Source organism: Equus quagga, chromosome 16 (genome assembly GCF_021613505.1).
Source record: "Equus quagga isolate Etosha38 chromosome 16, UCLA_HA_Equagga_1.0, whole genome shotgun sequence".
Taxonomy (NCBI): Eukaryota; Metazoa; Chordata; class Mammalia; order Perissodactyla; family Equidae; genus Equus; species Equus quagga.
The window spans coordinates 23,065,313-23,084,435 of NC_060282.1; the positions used below are offsets into that span (position 1 = coordinate 23,065,313).

At 39.4% G+C, this 19,123-nt stretch overlaps 1 protein-coding gene across 1 annotated transcript in view; it reads right to left on the minus strand.

The window, feature by feature from the left end:
* Positions 1-5,731: 5,731 nt before the first annotated feature.
* Positions 5,732-19,123, minus strand: part of SLC30A8 (solute carrier family 30 member 8) — a 32,970-nt gene continuing 19,578 nt past the window's right edge. Inside the window, exons 4-8 of the mRNA XM_046642572.1 lie at positions 17,529-17,682; positions 13,536-13,686; positions 11,776-11,881; positions 7,209-7,343; positions 5,732-5,877 (exon numbers count right to left, since the gene is read on the minus strand). Coding sequence (XP_046498528.1) covers positions 5,732-5,877; positions 7,209-7,343; positions 11,776-11,881; positions 13,536-13,686; positions 17,529-17,682 — 692 coding nt within the window. The remainder of the gene's footprint in view (positions 5,878-7,208; positions 7,344-11,775; positions 11,882-13,535; positions 13,687-17,528; positions 17,683-19,123) is intronic.

Below are 19,123 nucleotides of genomic sequence, written 5' to 3' on the forward strand. Positions count from 1 at the left end.
TTCCAGAGTGTGTCAGAAAGGGACTCAAATATTTTAATGTATCCATGCCTCCCCTACTAGGTAACACTCTTAGATAAATGCCTTTATCTCAGCAAGCCTCAATGGCTCCATGCGAGAGAAAGGGCTGCTTACATCTAACCAATAATTTTGCCACTCTCTTGTGGGACTTGTGTTGATGACTCAAAACCTTTTAAAAGTTGGGATGATATAAATCTCTGTGTTTGTGTACCCATGATACACACTCACTTTATATATAGTAATAAATAACAGTTAATATTTACTGGAGTGCTAACCATGTGCTATGCACAAGTTCAACCTCTTTATTAAATTCCTATACATCTGAATAGGGAAGTCTTACTGATCAGGAAATAGAGACACAGAGCATTTAAGTAACTGGTTCAAGGTCACAGAGCTAATAAAAGGAAAAGCTAAGATTCAAACTCAGGCAATCTAACAACAGAACTGATGTTCAAAGTATAAACATTCTTTCCTTAATGTCCTTCAACATTCCCATTTCCCATCTGTGGCCAAACATATGGAAAACATAAATTTATTTTATGGGCCCTAACATCACCACAGAGCCCTAGATAAATCTTGACTGGGAGCTGGATGACAAAGGAGCATATTAAGGATGGAGGGTAGCGGTAAAGTTAGCCTTACTTCAGTACTCTGAAGAATAAAGCATGTTGCTCTGAAAGACATGAAGATCCTTAATGTTTTGATAGCTGGAGAGGATACAATGCAACGAAGTCAAGAATTCTACCACACTATAGCAGTGACTTCAAAGGCCTGGAGTTCTGACCATGCCAAGGAAGGAGCAAGGGGAGAGGCAGACCTTCAGAACGGATGTGTGGGGCACAAAGTTCCTTGGTGGCATCTGCTCTTTCATCTTAAATCCTTAAAATCCCCATTCCAGATTGTCTTGTACTTTATCACAAAAACATACACCATCCAGAGTTTTCAATCGGGTCAACTAAAAAAGTAGAATTTCAGGGAAATAGCAGAAATGGCTAGGAGCCATGGGGCAATTCCTGTGGTTGACAAGCAAATCTGCCTCCCTTGTGATTACCTGGTATTCAGTGTGTTTCTGACATCAAATCAAAGATAAACGTGATTTCAAAAAGACAGCAGAGCAAACAGTGATAGCAGAACTTGTGTGTTTGCCAGGTCATCTGCTCTTAAGGGTTCTGTCCTGCACAAACTATGGAAAAGCAAAAAAAAGAAACCATTCAGTGGCACTTGAGACAGGAGAAATGATTGGGTGTGAACAGTTCCTCACATTTTTAGAGCCAGCTGAGGCAAAGAATTAGGAAACTGAGTGGCTCTAATACTGGTTGCCTAAACACGCTTACTGAGGTGGGAGACAAGTCTATTCATCTCCACTGAGCAGGGCGAGTCGTGCACAGAACACTAGGTAGCTATTTCAGTGGTGCTGATTGATTTGCAGAGATGGCGCGGGTGTGACTTCTTCAGTCAAAGTCAATGTTTTCTTGGCCCTCAGAATTTCAGAAAAATACAAACATAAATGAAAACTAATGACAAGGCCCACACATAGCCCCAGAGTCTTTGCCTCAACAATTATTAATGCCTGCTAGGTTTCCAGCATCCTGCTAGATGCTGACAATGACATAAAAATCATCAAAGACATAATTCCTGTTCTCTATAATATTAATAATGATAAGGTAGCAAAAATTATATAGGTTTTGAAATGACAGAGTTGACTGTTTTCTCTGCCACATATATCCTGCTTTTCAAATTAAAAACTAACAGATAACACGAGCATGACTTGCGCGTGTCTTCCCTTTGTTTAGAACGCCCTTGCCTTGATCTGCCTGGAGAAACTCCATGTATAATTCAAAGTCCAGCCTGGCTGTCACCTCAATGACATGAAGCCTCAACGGCCAGGCCCACATGGCAATCCTCATCACTTTCTCCGTGCTCCCTTTATACCCTATTCACATCATTGCAATTTAAGATGTTGTTGTATGGATCTGGCTTTGACCCTGAATCCCCCGCTTAATGGTCTCATTTACTTCAGATTCTTCTAGACTCTGGCTATCTCTTAGAATCATCTCTGAGTGTTTTAAAAAGTAGAGAAGCTCAGGTTCCAAACCAGACCCATGGAGGCCTGAGCATCTTAATTTTGATGTTGAGTTGCAGTCAGAGCTTTGAAGCAACCACTAGCCCTCATTCCTCTTTACAGCTCCAATGCCAAGTACAATGCCTAGCACAAAGCAGGTGCTCAGATGATGCTTGTGGAATGAATTAATTACTTGTAGCCACTTTATTTCTCTTTGCAGGTAAATATCTAAATTATCCATGGCACCAACTTGCTGAGGTCAACTAGAATGTTTTTGTGGACACTTCTTAAAGATCTCTGGGTTTCTACAACCACATTCTTTCGTGGATCTCAGTGTTTTTGCATTCTGGTAGGTGAAATATTTTCTTTTGAACACTGATTATATGAAGTTCTACAGTAAATAGGTTAGAATTTAAAGATAAGAGATATTTATTGCCAAAATGTGACAAGTGAATAAAAATTAATTGTAAAGGCTTCTCTGTATATTCATGCACATGTCCAAATTTAGATCAGAAAAAAATACCAAGAAATTTCTATTCTAAGGTCTATGATCAACTTTCTATCTGCCCAATGGACATTCACACTTTTAGAGGTCACATTCAAAATGGAACTTATTAAACCTTCCCTAACAGTTGTTCTCCTTGTTAGAGGTAAGGGCTGAAGTTTGGATAGTGTGAGATGGTATTACATGATCAAGGACTCATAATGATAGAATCTTGCCATGCCACTTGCCTCTCTTCCCTGAGGAGAAGAGAAGTAGCCATACAAAGAATAATAGCAGAATACGAATCACAATACCACATCATTAATATCTGAGTCAGAATCCAATAACCCAGTGAAATGTGTCATGATTTAGAACACACTGCTTGGGTTGGAGGCTGAAGTGAGCCTTCCATTTCTTTTGAATCTAAATCTTGAGACCAGCACATTCAATTCTCCTTGTGCAAATAGGCAGTGAGAGGGAGAGACGGATGGCCAGATCTGCAGAGAAGGCTTTCGTCTAACTTCCCCTCTCAGCTCTGTGCTCAGAGGAGTTGGAAAAGAAAAGGAGGGAATTATGCCTGGGCCTGGATCAAGAAGACACACTCTGTCTAAAATTATTTACCAAGAGGGAAAGAAGAGAAAAAAATGAGAGTGTGTATCTCTGGCTGTAAGACACAGTATCCCTGTTCAGGAGTAAAACACAGTCCAAAGAATGACCTAGTCCCAGATAAATCATAATAAATATTTCTGACCCCTTGATGGAGGATCTGCAAAGTGAGCAGAAGTGGATCTAGAAGTAAAGCAGCCTTAAGTTACTTCTTATCCTGCTGGCTTCTTGTCAAAAGGCAACCATCCCAAGCTCCAGGTCTCCATGCCCCAATCAACCACCAATCTTCTCTTATAGCCTATAAGTTTGTGTATGTGTGTCTGTTTGGTTGTTAAAACCAGGGGTGGAGAGTTCTAGTAGTAGCTAGTGGGTAGAGCCCTGGGATGCTGCTGAACATCCTATGATGCACAGGACAGCCCTCCACAACAAAGAAGGACCTGGCCCAAAACATCAATAATGCCCAGGTTGAGAAACCCTGGAGAGAACATTTATTGAGCACCCACTTTTTACTACACAAAGAAACTTGTTCTTTACATTCATTACCCCAGGTAATTCTAACAGAAACTCTTTGATGAAAATACAATTCTCATTTTCAGATGAGGAATCTTAAAGCTCAGAGTAATTGAATACCAGCTCAAGGTCACAGATCCGGAGGGAAGCAGAAAGAGATTGAAGCCATGGTTTCTAATTCCCTCTCAAGTTCAATCCTCTACCACAGAGTTCCCTATTTCTGCCATGTCAGTCATGTCTCCCTTTCCTATCCCCATTGTCACTGGAATAACTCGGTTCTCTTGGGCAAGGTCTTTTGGCAGGTCAACCCACAACCATTTCAATTAGTTCAGCTTCCCTCTTTCCTTAGCCAGACTCTTGTGTAGAGATGGTACAATTTTAGTGCTACCTAGGACAGGATACATTACAGAAGTACAGTCAGTTCACTTTCAAACTCAGCAATTTATTCATCGCATTCTTTCGAAGAATGTGGACTCAACTTTTGCATGCACTTCTGAAATAATAGCTAATTGACAATGCAGATAATTTATCAAAAAGAAACAGCCAAAAAGTGTCCAAAAGAGAAAGTGTAGATGGGATTTTGGATAAAATAGATCTGGCTTTCTGTTACTTTCTAACTTGGACTTGCTTATCTCTCCTGCTTCATGTCGTTCATGTATTTGAACTCACCCCTCACTTAGTACCATCCAGACACAAGGGACCTTCCTCAATTCCTTAAAAGCACGAAATTCTTTCTTCAGGGTGTCCATTACGCTCTTGTTTCTTCTAGAACATGCTTCCTCCTACAATCCATTTGGCTATCACCTATTTTTTTGTTCAGGTTTCAACTTGGATGCCATTTCTTCAGAGAGGCTCTCCCTTGACCTCCCCCAATCTGAATCAACCTCTCTTCTTTCCTATCACTGCCACTGTTTGCAGTATATCCTTGGTGATATTTATTAATGGAATGCCTGTCTCCCCACAAAAGGGAAAGTGGTCCATGAGGGCAAAGGCTGTATCAGCTTGGTTCATCAATGCTCAGCCCATAGCCTGTACTGCAAAATTATTCTTTGAATGAATGAATAATGACATTGGTTAAGTTACTTAACCTCTATGAACCTTATGTCCTTATCTATATAATGATGGTATTAATTCCAACTTCCCAAAGTTATCATTAGAATGAAATGAGGTGATATATCTGAATAGCCCAGTACAATACTTGGCCAATAGTTGGTATTCCATAAATGTTATTCAAGACCTGAGAGTTCTTATCATAATTCTTTGACAAAATTATTTTCCATGTGACCTTGGATAAGAACTCTGCCTCTCTGTACCTCCTCATTTTCTTTTATTATTAGGTCACACCATAAGAAAAGACTCGAAAAGCAGCAATTTCATAATTTTTTATTTGTCTAGGCCTTTTATACAGAAAAGTAAAATATCATTCCATAGCTTCAGACATTTTAGAACATAATTTGTAAGCAAGATGGAAAGAGGGCATTTCTACCCCATTTACTGAATAGTCATGTAGATAGACAGGGAGTCAAAAGATATTGCCCCAAATAATAATAAAGTTTGGTGGGAAAGTCAAGTTATGATGGGGTATTAGGCCTCCAGATTCTCTTTTACCCCTGACTTGGCTATTCATAATTTTGCTTCATGTGTTTTAGGAAAATTATGTGATTCTTTTCCTTGCCACCAATTCCTGATAAGACTTTCCTGAGTTTAACTTTACCTACTCATACTCAGGATGTATTATTGAAGGAAGATGAGATTTTTATTGCCTATGGTTACAAACAACTGTTGTTTCAGCCCCAGTCTGGAATAACCTATACACATGCTCCTGACTTTGAACACAGCTACTGATGAGTTGATAACCCAACTGATTGATGAATCTGAGTACATCTTCATTCATGGCGGATGGAGCTAAATAAAGAAGGATAATATGTGCATTGTACTGTATCACGAATGTCTCAAACTTCTTCCTGTTGTTCCTTATTTCTCATGTGGCAGAAACTGCAGAGCAACATGGAGTGGCCTGTCAAACTTTGGAAGCTGACAATGTGACTCAGCTAATCCCGGGGGTCTTCACAGAAAAGGCAGTCAGGGTCCTGGTCGGCTGGAGATTCCATCTGAATGGTGAGTGAGTGCACAATAAAGCTATTGCTGAGGACTTTAGCAATCTCCCTCCGAACGACCTGGCTGTCCTGGCTGGCTGCTGTTGATAAAGAACCACAGTGAGATTGACACTGATTGCACACACACGGGTGACTGCTAAATCTCCAGCATCACTTTGTCTTTGACCTGGTACGGTGGGACACAGGCAGAGCACTTACAAGGAGCCACGATGCTCTGACAATCAGCTACATTCACACAGACAAAGCAAGGGAAATTCTAGTGCAGCAGTGTACCCCATCACTATGGGAACTCTTCCTGCCCACAGGTCTCTCTGGGGTCTGGTCCTCTTAAGAGCTGAGTATGGAAGGGGAGATAAGCCCTGGAAAAAGCTAAGACAGAGCTATTATTTCTCATACAGTCTTGCTCACCAGTCTCCAGGGATCTCTGAGTTGCAGCCCTTGTATGTAATCAGAATTTATCTCAAGGCTGGTGATAGGAACCAGGAAGCATTTAGCACTCCCCACAGACCTTTCTTAGAGCAGCAACCCTCAGTGCCATCTTTTCTCTTGTCCCAAAAGGAATCAGGAGACTGTAAAGTTCCCTCCATAGTGACCCAATTGTTTACTAGGTTATTCCATTTTCAGTGAAATATTGGTGCAGTGGATGCTGTAAATTCCCTGTAGCCAGATCTGAGACTCTCAGTGAAGATGAGGATGTCTGAGAAAGCACACTCCTCAAATACCTATCATTGGTGTTCCTGTACCCTGCCTCTAGGTAACTTCTTGAGTAATTTTTTAGCAGCCTAATGTATCATCCTTGGCCTGAGCTGTCTCCTGAGGCAGTGAAAGACCTCTCACTCCCCATTCTCCCAGCCGTAGGAGATGTCTTGGACAAAATCAGCTACATGAGAAAGTAGTTTTTAGAATAAACCCAACATCCTAAGAATGATCCCACATGGTTTACAGAATTTCCAAACATCCAGTAAGGGAGCCATTATTAATTCCCACTAGCACATCTTGTTAGAACCTTAAGGATGGTACTATGTCTCCTTCATCTTTCTATCTTCAATGATAGGCAAAGTGTCTTATACACATGAGATACTCAATGAGGATTTTTTGTTGAATTCATCCCTATTATTTAACAGTAAGTTAAACAGGTAGAGCCAGAGGCCTTGAAGTTTGGGTGACATTTTAGCTCTTTGTTCTACTTTCTACCCTCTGCAGCTGGCCTTAAGGGATGTCATCGGTATCATTGTTGCCATGACAATATCAACAAGGGGGTGTTTTCAAAGGCCCTTGGTGATACAAGACACTTGACAGTTGTTTTGACAGGCAATAGACACTAAAGCCAGCTCTATGAAAAAGAAGGAAATTACTGACTTTACAGGACAAGGACTGAATTTTGTCCCGAGTGTTTACAAAACTCACTGACCTGCAGCAACATGAGCCGAGAGAATCACTTGGTTCATTGTTAGAGACCAAATGTGCAAGCTGTGCACAGACACCACCCCATCCACTGCTAAGATGAGCTCTTTCACACTGTCGTAATTCAGGTTCTTTGGCACACCTGACAAGAGGAAAGAGTTGGGGCTGTTGTTACTCAACTAAATATAGCTCATTAACATGGCTAAATGGGGCCGCAAAGTCCTCACCAAGATATCAACTTGCCCTCCCCTTCTCTGGTTTCTTACTTCAAATGTTTATAAATCAGAGTCACCTGACTTTTTCAAAGTATTTACCATCAATCAAACAAAGGATATTTGAAGAATTTATCGTGTAATAACCAACAACAGTAATCATCCTTCATTTTCAAGGTGTATTATTAAACCAATTGAGCTTTTCCCAATTACCTTTGCATACACTCTGAAAAGCAAAATGAAACAACATGGGGCTTGGAATCAAATAATTCCAGGTTAGCATTCTGACTACAACTATTGTGAATTTATCCAATCATGGAACTTCTCTGATCCTCAGCATATTTGTAGTAAAATAGAAGTCATAAGAATAATATGTAGTTCACAGAGTTCTTTGAGGAACAAATCAGAAAATATCTGCCCTTTGCAAACTGTAATGCTGTACAAACGTTAGCTATCCAAGAGGTCACTTAGTGAACTGTGTTAATAGGGGATCCTAACATTGTAGTACCATCTTATTATTTGGCTTATAAAATTTCTATTATTTTAGGTACATTAGTTAGAGTTTAATGTTCTAGTCACAGAATGTAATAGTTTGACTGTCATCTTTATTGTTAAAGGAATGGTGTGGAGCACACAGGAAGGTGGAGAGCCTGGCAGCCAATTAGCTATTCTTTGGGGCTGAAAGAACTGAGGAGTCTCTATCCTGGAGAAGAGAAGGCTAAGGGAGGTGGGATCACTCTTTTCCAAACATTGCAAGGGTTGTCATATAGAAGATGGGAGGATGTGAAAGTGTAAGGGTGTTTGCTTTGGCTGGCTACAGAGAGAGAAACCGAGCCAGTGGTTGGTCAGAACCACAGAAGACATGAGTTCAATACAAGATTTTTTTTAAAAAAATCAACTCAACCAGGACAACCATATTAAAGCCATTTGATGCAATAGGTCAATCTCTGTCAACTAAAGATGATGCAAAGAGGATGCTGTAGAAGAGATCCCTAAGGATGACCACTTTTTAGCCTCTACTTCATTTACATATATTACACAGACACCTGGAGTGTTTGTTAAAAATAAATATGCAACAGCTCCATTCCAATCCTCCTGAAGAAAATTTCTATGGAGGAGGCTCTGAATCTGCATGTTTTCAGAGTGGCACTCAACCTCGGATGCCCATTAGTATCACCAGAGGAGACTTTAGAAATCCTGATGACCAGGATACACCCAAGAAAATTAAATCAGACTCTCTGGGGATAACCCAGAATCGGTATTTTCTTAGCTCATTTGGTGATTCCAACACACAGCCAAGGTTGAGAACCATCATACCTACATTTATGAGCCACTGGGAAGCTCTACCTTGCAGTGGTTCTCAAGCTTGGCTGCATGTTATAAAAACACCAAAGCCAGCCCCCACCCCAGTCAATTAAATCAGAATCTCTGGGTATGGGGCCTGGGCATAAGTACTTTTTAAAAGCTTCCCAGGTGATTGTAATGAATAACTAGTCAAGAACCACTTATTTAAAGAGATAGGGAATCCTTACCCTTCCTTTTTCAGTGTTTAAGAACCTTGCTTTTGGGGATTTACTTCTTGGGGCTAACTTAAAATTGTGTACAGTTTGAGTTTAGTTTAATCCCGCTTCATATTGTTTCATGGAAGTAACACAGAGCCGATCATCCTGTTCTTTTACCCCATGAGCTGCCCAAAGCTCAGGTTACTAGAATCAAATTAAAAGAGTTCTTGTCTCACATTAGCCATAGAATGTCTATGGAGTCATGGATGCAATTGTTATACTGTGATAATAACAATAACACAACTTTATTGAGAACCTACCACATCTCAAAGTTTATGCTAAGCACTTTATTTATAGTGATTATCTTATTCAATAGTTATAAGAATTTTAAGAGTTATCAGTATTACAATTTCTATTTAACTGGGGGAGAGGAAATTGGGAGTCAGAAAGGTTAGGAGGCATTGCTAAGGCCACACAGATAAGTAGGACGTCAGATTCTAAAGTCCATGTTCTGAGTGTAAACTGTTATGCAAATGCTAAACTCCAGGTATTGCAACCCAAAGTTGACTATTATGCCTAATGTGTCATCTCGGGGGAGTGTCGTCTCTGGGGAGTCTCACCTGACCCTTTAAAGACCTGCTGTCATTCACCTAGGGCCCTTGGGATGAAGTCACGATCCCTCTATGCTTATTCTCTCTTGCCTCCTTTAGCTCTTTACCTTTATGGAAAACACAAGTGCACTGTTACTTCTTTTACTTTATGAAATAATGTTGACAAGTAATAGGATGTGCTCCCTCTGGCCCCAATGCTACATCACATCTTTGAAACCTTTTTTTCTGAGGGAGAGCCTGCAAAAATATTAATGTATCCAGGAAAATACCCAAATTAGCGTTTAAAAAATAATTATCTAGGCTAACAGATATATGAAAAATCACTCAATATCACTTATAATTAAGTAATTGCATATGAAATCAATAAGGTATAATATTTCACCTATCAAATTAAAAAAGAATCACTAGCTCGATAATACCCAGTGATGGTGAGGATGTGAGGAGATGGCTCTTTCATGTGCTGTTGGCAGGAAAGAAATTGAGATGGTATCATTGGCAGAAATGGCAATATCTATCAAATTCTAAATGCACATAACTTTTGAAACAGCAATACCACTTCTAGGAATTATTCCACAGATAGATAAGTGCTAAAAATACATATGTACAAGAATGGTAATTACACCATTGTGTATAATGTCCATCAACAAGCAAGTGCATGCATATAGTGGGATACTTTGTAGCTACGAAAAAGAATGGGGTGTATCTATGTATATAATAATATGGAAAGATCTCCAAATGAAAAAAAGCAAGGTGCAAAACAAAAAATATATCAATGTGTAATACCATTTGTTTAAAAAAAGGCATATGCACACCATATATACATGCATATATATTACATGTACATACGTATGTAAGTGCATAGATATTTTTGGAAAGGTATATTTCAACTTATTAGTAGGTATTACCCCTGAAGAATGGGACTTAGAATTCAAAGGTGGAGAAATAGGGAGATTTTTTTTCTTATCATTTCATACCTTTCCATATCATTTTAAGATTTTACCAAGTACAAATGTTATTTTATGCTAACCTAATTTAAAAACCTAGTTTAAAAATTAAGCATCTTCCAGATAGGAGTTTACCTGCCAGTTTCAATAATTAGCTACACTCTTCCTTACATAAAAAAAAGATAATTGCCAGAGAAGAGCTATACTGAGAGACAGAGAAAGTGGAATATGGTCATCTCAAATTGTACACAATTTTCTCTTTTATCCCCCTTTAGGTCACTAAGTTCTATAATAGCAAAAACAGCTGCCACCCAGCACTCAGCCCTTGGGAAAGGAAATGGATGTATCTGTGACTTGACGAACCAAATATTGTCACCTTGAGAACCAGGAAGTGCACTTGTTACTCAGTGATGTTTGACTCCATCTTCTGTTTCACTATTAACACGATCATCTGCCAACAACTGTAGTGCCCACCGAGAACTAAACCCTTAAATGTGTACTTGGCAGTGAATGCTAAGGAAGTGTGAGTTGATCCTGAAGGCAAGGGCACTCTGAGACTGTATCTATCTTCTGTCAAAATGTGCTGGACAGAAAAGAAAAGTTCAGCCAATGTCCGGATATTTTTGATCATCTGAATGTTTGATATAATGAAACCTCTAGTTCTGATTGAATTTTCTAGGTGCCATTCCCAGTGCCCTCATGTAGGAATCCCTTAACTGGGATGACAAGACTAGTCCGGTGTTTCTCAAAGTGTGGCCCTCAGACTAGCAGCATCAGCATCTTGTTAGAAATTCAAGCTCTCAGCCACCCAGCCCTGCTGTCTCAGGAACTATGGGGGTAAGCCCAGCAATCTCTGTCTTATCAGACCCCCCAAGTGATTCCCATGACACTGAAGTTTGAGAATTGCTGGCTAGTCTAACAAGGGTTTTAGGCAAGTCCTTCCTAGTAGTTCAAATGCTGCCTGAGGAATAGAGTTAGGCAATCTTTCTTAGGTTCTTCCCATATATTTAGAGACAAATTTGTCTTTTTGCAATATCTCCCCCAATGTCTATCTTTAGTGTTTGGACGTATTGTTTTTACTCTGTGCCATATCATTTAACAGTTGCTGGAGGAAAAACAGAAGTCAATTCTTTTTATTTGTTCCCATATGAATAAAACTCATATTTGTTTTCACAGAAATTCCTTGTAAGTTTATATTTTCCCTGTAATGCAAATTAACAGTGAGCATGCCTTGAGGCCATTCCTTTTTGTGATTATACAGAAGAGAAGACATTGATCCTAAAATAATAATAAAATCGCTCCTACCTTCCATGAGTAAGACGGAGAAGTCCTTTAAGACAGTGATGGTGCTGGCCAAAACCAGGATGGAAAAGACAAACGTGCAGATTGGGTCAGCCATTTTATAGTCTGGCTAGAAAATATAGGGGCTTTGGTTAACTGAATTCAGGCCCCCCATGCAGAAAGTCTGATTAATAAAATAAGTAAATCTTCCTGCTTCCTTCCCTCTCTGTTACCCTCTCACCCTCCTGACACTTGACATCCAACTCAAGGAAGACTTCCTGAAGATCCAATCCTCCTTTTAAGCTTTAAACTATCAGTGACTGAAGGGAGACTACAGGACCTGCCCTCCCTGTAATTTAAGAAGTAGAGGGAAAGATATCCTTGAGTATTCTCTCAAGAGGCCTGATTTAACTTCTCTCAAATTAACGGAAGTATGTTATGAAAATATGCACAAATTTGCACAATATGCAATGACTTTTCAGCCTTAATTATGATGAGAAGAAAGGGTATCATCTGCCCAGAGGTGCATATGACCAAGGTATAGCTGGAGCTTGGTTTGGCAGCTTGGGGTTAGTCTATTTCTTTCTCTCCCAAGTATGGTGCATACTGGAGGCAGGCATCTTTCATACAGTCCTAAGAGTAGGAGCAGAAGCCTCATTCTTACAATCTCTCCCCCTTAGCCCTTAGCCTCAGGTTGAAATACCTGCTGTTCTGCCCTTCATGAAGTTGTGTGCCACTAAATAAGTCTGTGCCCCGTTACCTCTAAGAAACTCAGCATCAACCTAACCTTTGTAAGAGTACTCTCAAACTCCCCCAACCTGTATAATTTTAAACTATTTTGTCTTAAACTTACAGCTTTCAGTGAGCATTTGCTCTACCAAATTCATGTATGTCTTTGTAATTTTAATTTACATGTTTTCACTTTTTTGGCAAGAATAAAGAGTTCTTGCTAACTGGACAATCATGATGTGAACAGACAGAGCTAAATGCTATTCTCCTTGGCTACTCCCCCAACACCTCCACCCTGCCCCACCTCTGTTAGTTCTTGCTATTACCAGATAGAGATCTGTAGTGAATACTTGTCTAGGGTCAGAGGTCCATCCAGGATCCATTTCCACTTCCCATTAGAGCCCTGGCTCTTTGGAGAGATGTTACCTCTCCCCCATTGTGAGTGATATGGCAGGACAGTCAATCAGGTACTGTACCCTCCCCAGCCAAGCAGCAGGTATACAACCCAAGCTAGGTCAATTGGACTCCCTTTCCCAGAAATATGAATCTTCAGCAGAGTGACAAGAACAGGGGAAAAACTAGTTGAGTCACATTCATTTCAGCATGGTGCTGGAACAGAAGTTGGATAGTTTCTGAAATCTAGAGACCAAAAGTTGCCTTATTTCTACCTTCATTTCTGTCCAGGACTACATTCAATAAATTTCAGCCAATGAATCTATTTTTTGCTTAAGTGAGCTAGAGATCTTTTCTGTTGCCTACAACCCAAGAACCCAACGGTATTCAAGGTTCCTTTGCTGTCCATCTTAACCCCATGACAAAAGGAACTACTTCCTGAAAAACTAGCAGCCATACAGTTAACGACATAGCTCTTAGGAATTTGGAAAGTTCAAGGTTTCAGTCTTTGAGTGTTTGTTTGTTTGTTTAATCTTGCAAAGTAGTTTGTGTAGGCAAAGATAGGCTGTCCACCTTTGTTTAAGTTAATATTAGAGGGTCAGCTTCTATACTATCTAATCTATAAAGTTACTATGACAATGAGTAAACGCAAACATACTCACCTTAAAGTAGATAATAAGTGCACTGGTTAGCACACTGATGCTCTGAAATAGATCTCCAAGGGCATGCACAAAAGCCGCTCTGACACTGGCATTAGCTTGCAGTCCCTGGTGATTGTGGCCAGGGTGTCTCTGGTGCAAAATTACACTTAGCCTAAAGGAGAGAATAGTATTCTCAGCACGTGGGAAATTAACCCCTAAAAATCTAGGCAGAATAATGGAGGAGTTGACATTAGCGTGTATTATCCACAGTGGTAAATAGTTGAAATATTAGTGCTCTAAAATGTACTATTTTGGACTAATTTTGAACACAAGTGTATCATAGAATTTTTCACACAATGACAGATGAGAAAGATTCACCTCAGTTTTCTCATCCATCCATCTAATACTACTCTGTTTCACATTAAAACTGGAAAGCATCACTTCTTAGATGAAAGCCAAGAACTTCACAGTGAGCAGGGGAAATGTTTATTGAGGGTCTGCGAAATGTCAGGCAGTGAGCTAGGCTTCAAGCTGAACTTTTGTGGGAAGTTGATTAAGTGCACTGGGTTTAAAGGCAAAAAGCAGCAGAAAGGGATAAAACAAAATAAGAAGCAGTGAATTTCATGAAGGTCGGATTTTTTATTCTTTTATTTTACTTAACTTTGTTAATATCCATGAGAATTTGAAATTTGAATAATTTTCTAATGGCCAATGATGAGAATACTGTGCTTATGTATATGCAGCTATTTATCAAGAGATTCAAATATATAAATGTATCACAAATGTTTATATTTATATATGATATTGCAAAATTTAACATCTTCTATCCAAGTCAAAGTGGTAAGTAGTGTGTACCTGATTCTATTTATCTACAACTTTAAAAGGTATTAGACCAAAGCTAAAATGAGAACCTTTTTACTGATGGCCACAAGGAGTATTTTGCCTAGAAACTCTTTCTGAACATTTTGGAGCAAAGCTTTAAAAAAAACCATTGTTTACTATCATGCACCCCAGTCTATTTGCAGGTAAATTGTCTGTTAAATCTCATCCATCTCTACAAAGTGGAATTACTGCTACCCAATAAGATTTGATCATTGCACAATGTTAAGTTTTCAGATTGTCAGTGTTTGGGCAGAAATTCACCCTCAATTAGGAGTTCCATTTAAGGTTGTTCAGAAAGCCTGATATAGCTGGCAGTTAATAGGCTCTCTTTTTAGATCTGCCATGTGTGCTCATCACATTGTCATGCATTCTTTTACTCATTTTATTAAAAAAACTTAGTTAGGGATTCTCGTATGTCAGGCACAGTTAATGGGCGTAAAGGTGAGTGAAAGCAGACATGGTTCCTCCCTAGTGTTGCTTTAAGGGTGATGGAGATGGAAAAGATTTTTAAAAGACAAACATAAATGGAAAATTCTAATTATAATAAGTCTACTAACAACGGGTGCTATGGATAGTACAACAGAGGAGTCTGATTTAGTTACACAGACAAAGACATTGAGCCGGATTTGAAAAGTTATGTTAGAGTTAAATAGACTAGAAAGGGACAGAATGTTTCAAGCAGAGAAACCTTAGCATGCAACAGCCTTCAGTCTCTGTCAATAATCTTCACCCCAGAATGCCTTTGCAACTTCTATTAGAACTTTCTGCCCTGATTTTGGGTCCCCAAGGAATAGATTTATTCCTAAATTACGGTTCTGATGTCTCTGTTTTCAGATAACACAGCATCTAACAGCACTTGAAAACTGTAATCCCAGTTCTGGGAGAAAACATTAGTGTCACTAAGGATTTTTATCCATAAATAACTACCTACTTGTATGGGGAAGTCGATGCTTTTCAATTCCCTTGTCTTTCTAAGTAAGAAAAGCACCTGAAATGTTAAGGTCAAAGTTGAAAATCAGTTGCAGTAAAAAGAAAATTTGGCTGGTATCTATTTGGAAAGTCAAACTCGATCATTGAGGTCCCAGATTTATGTGGCAGTTAGCTAGGTATATCCTTCATCTTCATGTAGCATCGACACAACTATGTGACATATGACTCTCGAGAAAGTATTAATATTTTTATTCTTCTTGCTGCCTTGTGGACATATTGTTCTCCTTACACAAAGATGATGTTATTGACCCCCGGTAAGCAGGACATGTGCGCTGGCTTATTTGTCTCCAGTGGTGACAGATTTGCATCGATCTCCCCACACTTTTTCTCCCAGTGCCAATGTGAAACACACTTTCAAGTTAACTGGGTGGAAATAGGGATCTAGTCAGTGACAGCAGATCAAATACCACTCCTAACTGTTTAGCTCAGACATTTGGAGCAAAAGTTTGCAAACTAAGAGGTGAGGAACTGAGGCAGGCACGAGGTAAAGGCATTGGAGTGAACTGAGGAGCTTTTTCAAAGTGTCCATGCTCAGATTTTCCTCCACTTCCCTTGTGCCCTCTCTTAAAAACCACTGTTCAAAGTTCTGTCTCTGTCTTCTTCACTTTCATGTATAAACCTACCTCCTAGCATGTATCACATTACATTGCAAGACAGATAGAGGACAGATAGTGCATGAGTTTCCTATTGCTGCTGCAACAAACTACCACAGAGCCTCTGTGGCTTAGAATGCCATAAACTTAACTATCTTACAGTTCCGGAGGTCAGAAGTCTAAAATGGATCTGCAGGACTGCATTCCTTCTGCAGGCTCTAGGGCAGAATTCATTTTCTTACCTTTTCCAGCTTCTAGAGGTCACTCACATTCTTTGGCTCCAGGCCCCTTCCACCATCTTCAAAGCCAGCGTTGCAGCATCTTCTCTCCTCTCTGACCTCATGCCTCCCTCTTATAAGGACATTTGTGGTTACATTGGACCTGTCTAGATAATCCAGGATAATCTCCCCATCTCAAGATCTTTGCAAAATCTTAATCACATTTGCAAAAATCTTTGTACTATGAGAGCTAACATATTCAAAAGTTCCAAGGATTAGAATGTGGAAATCTTTGAGGGGCCATTGTTCTGTCACCCACTGTTGATGAATGGATAGATGGCTAGATAGATAGACAGACAGATAGATAGATAGATAATAGAGTTTTAAGTAAGGTTGTCCAGAATCAGACTATCAAATGAGAAGGCATGAAGTGACTCGAAAGGATCAAAGCTCTGGCCTCAAAACCCCATTGTCATGAGTTAATCAAGTAGTTTATTTTGGAAAGAGTAGATCAATATGAAAATGATCACATATCCAATAGGACATGATCACATGTCCTATAAGAATGATTCAAGACTGCCTGGATAAGGAAATGGGCCTACAGGTGGAAACCAGAGAGAGAATTTAGCTAACACAGCTTACAGAAGAATTTTTATACAGTCACAATGATGCAAAGATAAGATAGGCTGCTTTTAAGAGAAATAAATTCCCTCTTATTGGTTCTGTTAAAATGTGTGAAACTAATGACCATTTATGGGAATGCTGCAAAAGAGAATTCAAAAGTAGAAAGGGGACTGAAAGAAATAAAATTTAAGATCCTTTCTAACCCAGCTCTCCGGGAACCCGTAATGTGTTCACATAACAAAAAATGAACAAGAGTAAGTGACATGTCCTGTGGAACCATCAATATGCATGACAGTAGAATGTCTAAGAGCTCGATTCTGGATCTGGTGGGTCTAAATTCAAATCCTGGTTCTGTACTACCTCACTGGCAATTTATTTAACCTCACTGAGCTTCAGTTTCCTAATCTGTAAAGCAAGGGTGTTGTGATCATTGAGCTTGATAATGTAGATCAGAAGATCTTAGCAGAGTCTCTGGCATATAGGAAGCATTCAAAATGGTAGCTGTTAGAAGCTGGTATTAAAACAATCTTTAACTTAAACTAGCACAACCAGCCTTATTTTCAGTCTTAGAGCCATTTGGGCACTCGGTCAGGTCTCTACCATCCTCAAAAGTGGAGGAATTAAACAAAAACAAAAACGAAAACCACAAATCTATGTCCAGACTAAGTTAAAGGCAAGCTTCATGGGCAATGTGTAGGGTGACTTACATAATGTTGGCTGCCACTGCACAACCTGACACGATGATCATCATAGTGGCCTGGATCTGGTAATTGGGGTACAGCAGGCGCTCAAATGCCAGGTACACCAACACACCAGTCACCACCCAGATGCATAGGATGGACAGCAGGGCACCAAGGATCTCTGGGGATTCAAACAAACAGATACTCATATACAAAGAATTTGTGCATCACCTTAACCTCCCCAAGAGTCATAAGACATTAATATTTTCTCCCGCCCCAAAAAAGAGGCTTTAAACTAGTTCACTCAGTGATTCACAAAGCAAGAGTGTGGATAGATTTTAACACTAAGATGAGGCACTTTAATGCTGCATTCGTAAAACACCAGTGTCTGACTTCATTCTGCTCCATGTTACTAAGTAATTTCCAGCAAATTTTTAAAGCATATTAATTGCTGCCTGCCCTTGCTATTTTCCTTGGGGATTTTAATTTAAATGGGTGCTAAAATGATTGAAACTTATTAGGCTATGAAATAATGAGACACAAAGAGTAAAATGTGTTTAGAAACTCTTAAGTTCGCCATAAAATATTTACAACTTGCCAGTGCCAGTCCCTTCTGTGGAATAAATAGTAAAAAGGAAGGCTTCGGAGGGTACTTGATGAAAATGAGTTCCATTTGCCAACTCAACTTGTTATAAACACAGAGGCAAGCTCAGAGGTGTATCAACACTCTAACTGAATTTTAAGAACAACAATAAGGAAAAGAAGGATCAGGATGGAGACATTTACATTAATATTTAAAGATAAGTCAGGGTTCCATCTGCTGCTGAGTTAAGTACATTTGCTCACTTAGGAATTCCTTAATGCCTCACCTTGACCTTGAACTCAACCTTGTAGATAGGTTCTAAAAGCCTCCAAGGGTCTAGAAACACTCTCTGAGTCAGTGGTTAGGCACATTCCATAATTCTGACTTTCCCCCTTTAAGCAGAGCAATATAACATTGTTTCCTAGTGTGGGACAATTGTTTCCCAGACTCCAGTCATTTATGCACAACTTTCATGATTTTTTCCATATCTCCATGCTACGTCTCTTACTAGTCACTTATACTTTCTTTAAGTAAATTCATTTTTTATGCTTAGCTTCTTCCTAAACAAAGCTCTCCATGAAATTACATGTTTGATGTGCTAGTTGATTTTCTAATGCACCCTAGGACATGTAATTGTTGTTCATGTGACACTTAAAATCGTCTGTCTCACTACCAGTGGAACATTTCTCACGCTATAGGAAATGCTGGTGCAGATGTTTAGGGCATGAAGTCAAGATTCAGACATATATGATCTGCCAGTGACTGGCTGTGTGACTTTAGACAAATAACCTATTTGAGCCTGAGTTTCCTTGTCTATATAGTGAGTTTAATAATAGCATATAATTTCTAACAAGTGGGCGTATTTTATGAGTTGAGTTGTGTCCCCTAAAATTCATATGTGGAAGTCCAAACCTTTAATACCTCAGATTATGACCTTATCTGGAAATAGGGTTGTTGTGGATGTAATTAGTTAAGTTAAAATCAGGTCATACAAGAGTGGGATAGATCTATAATCCAACGTGGCTGATGCCCTTATTTA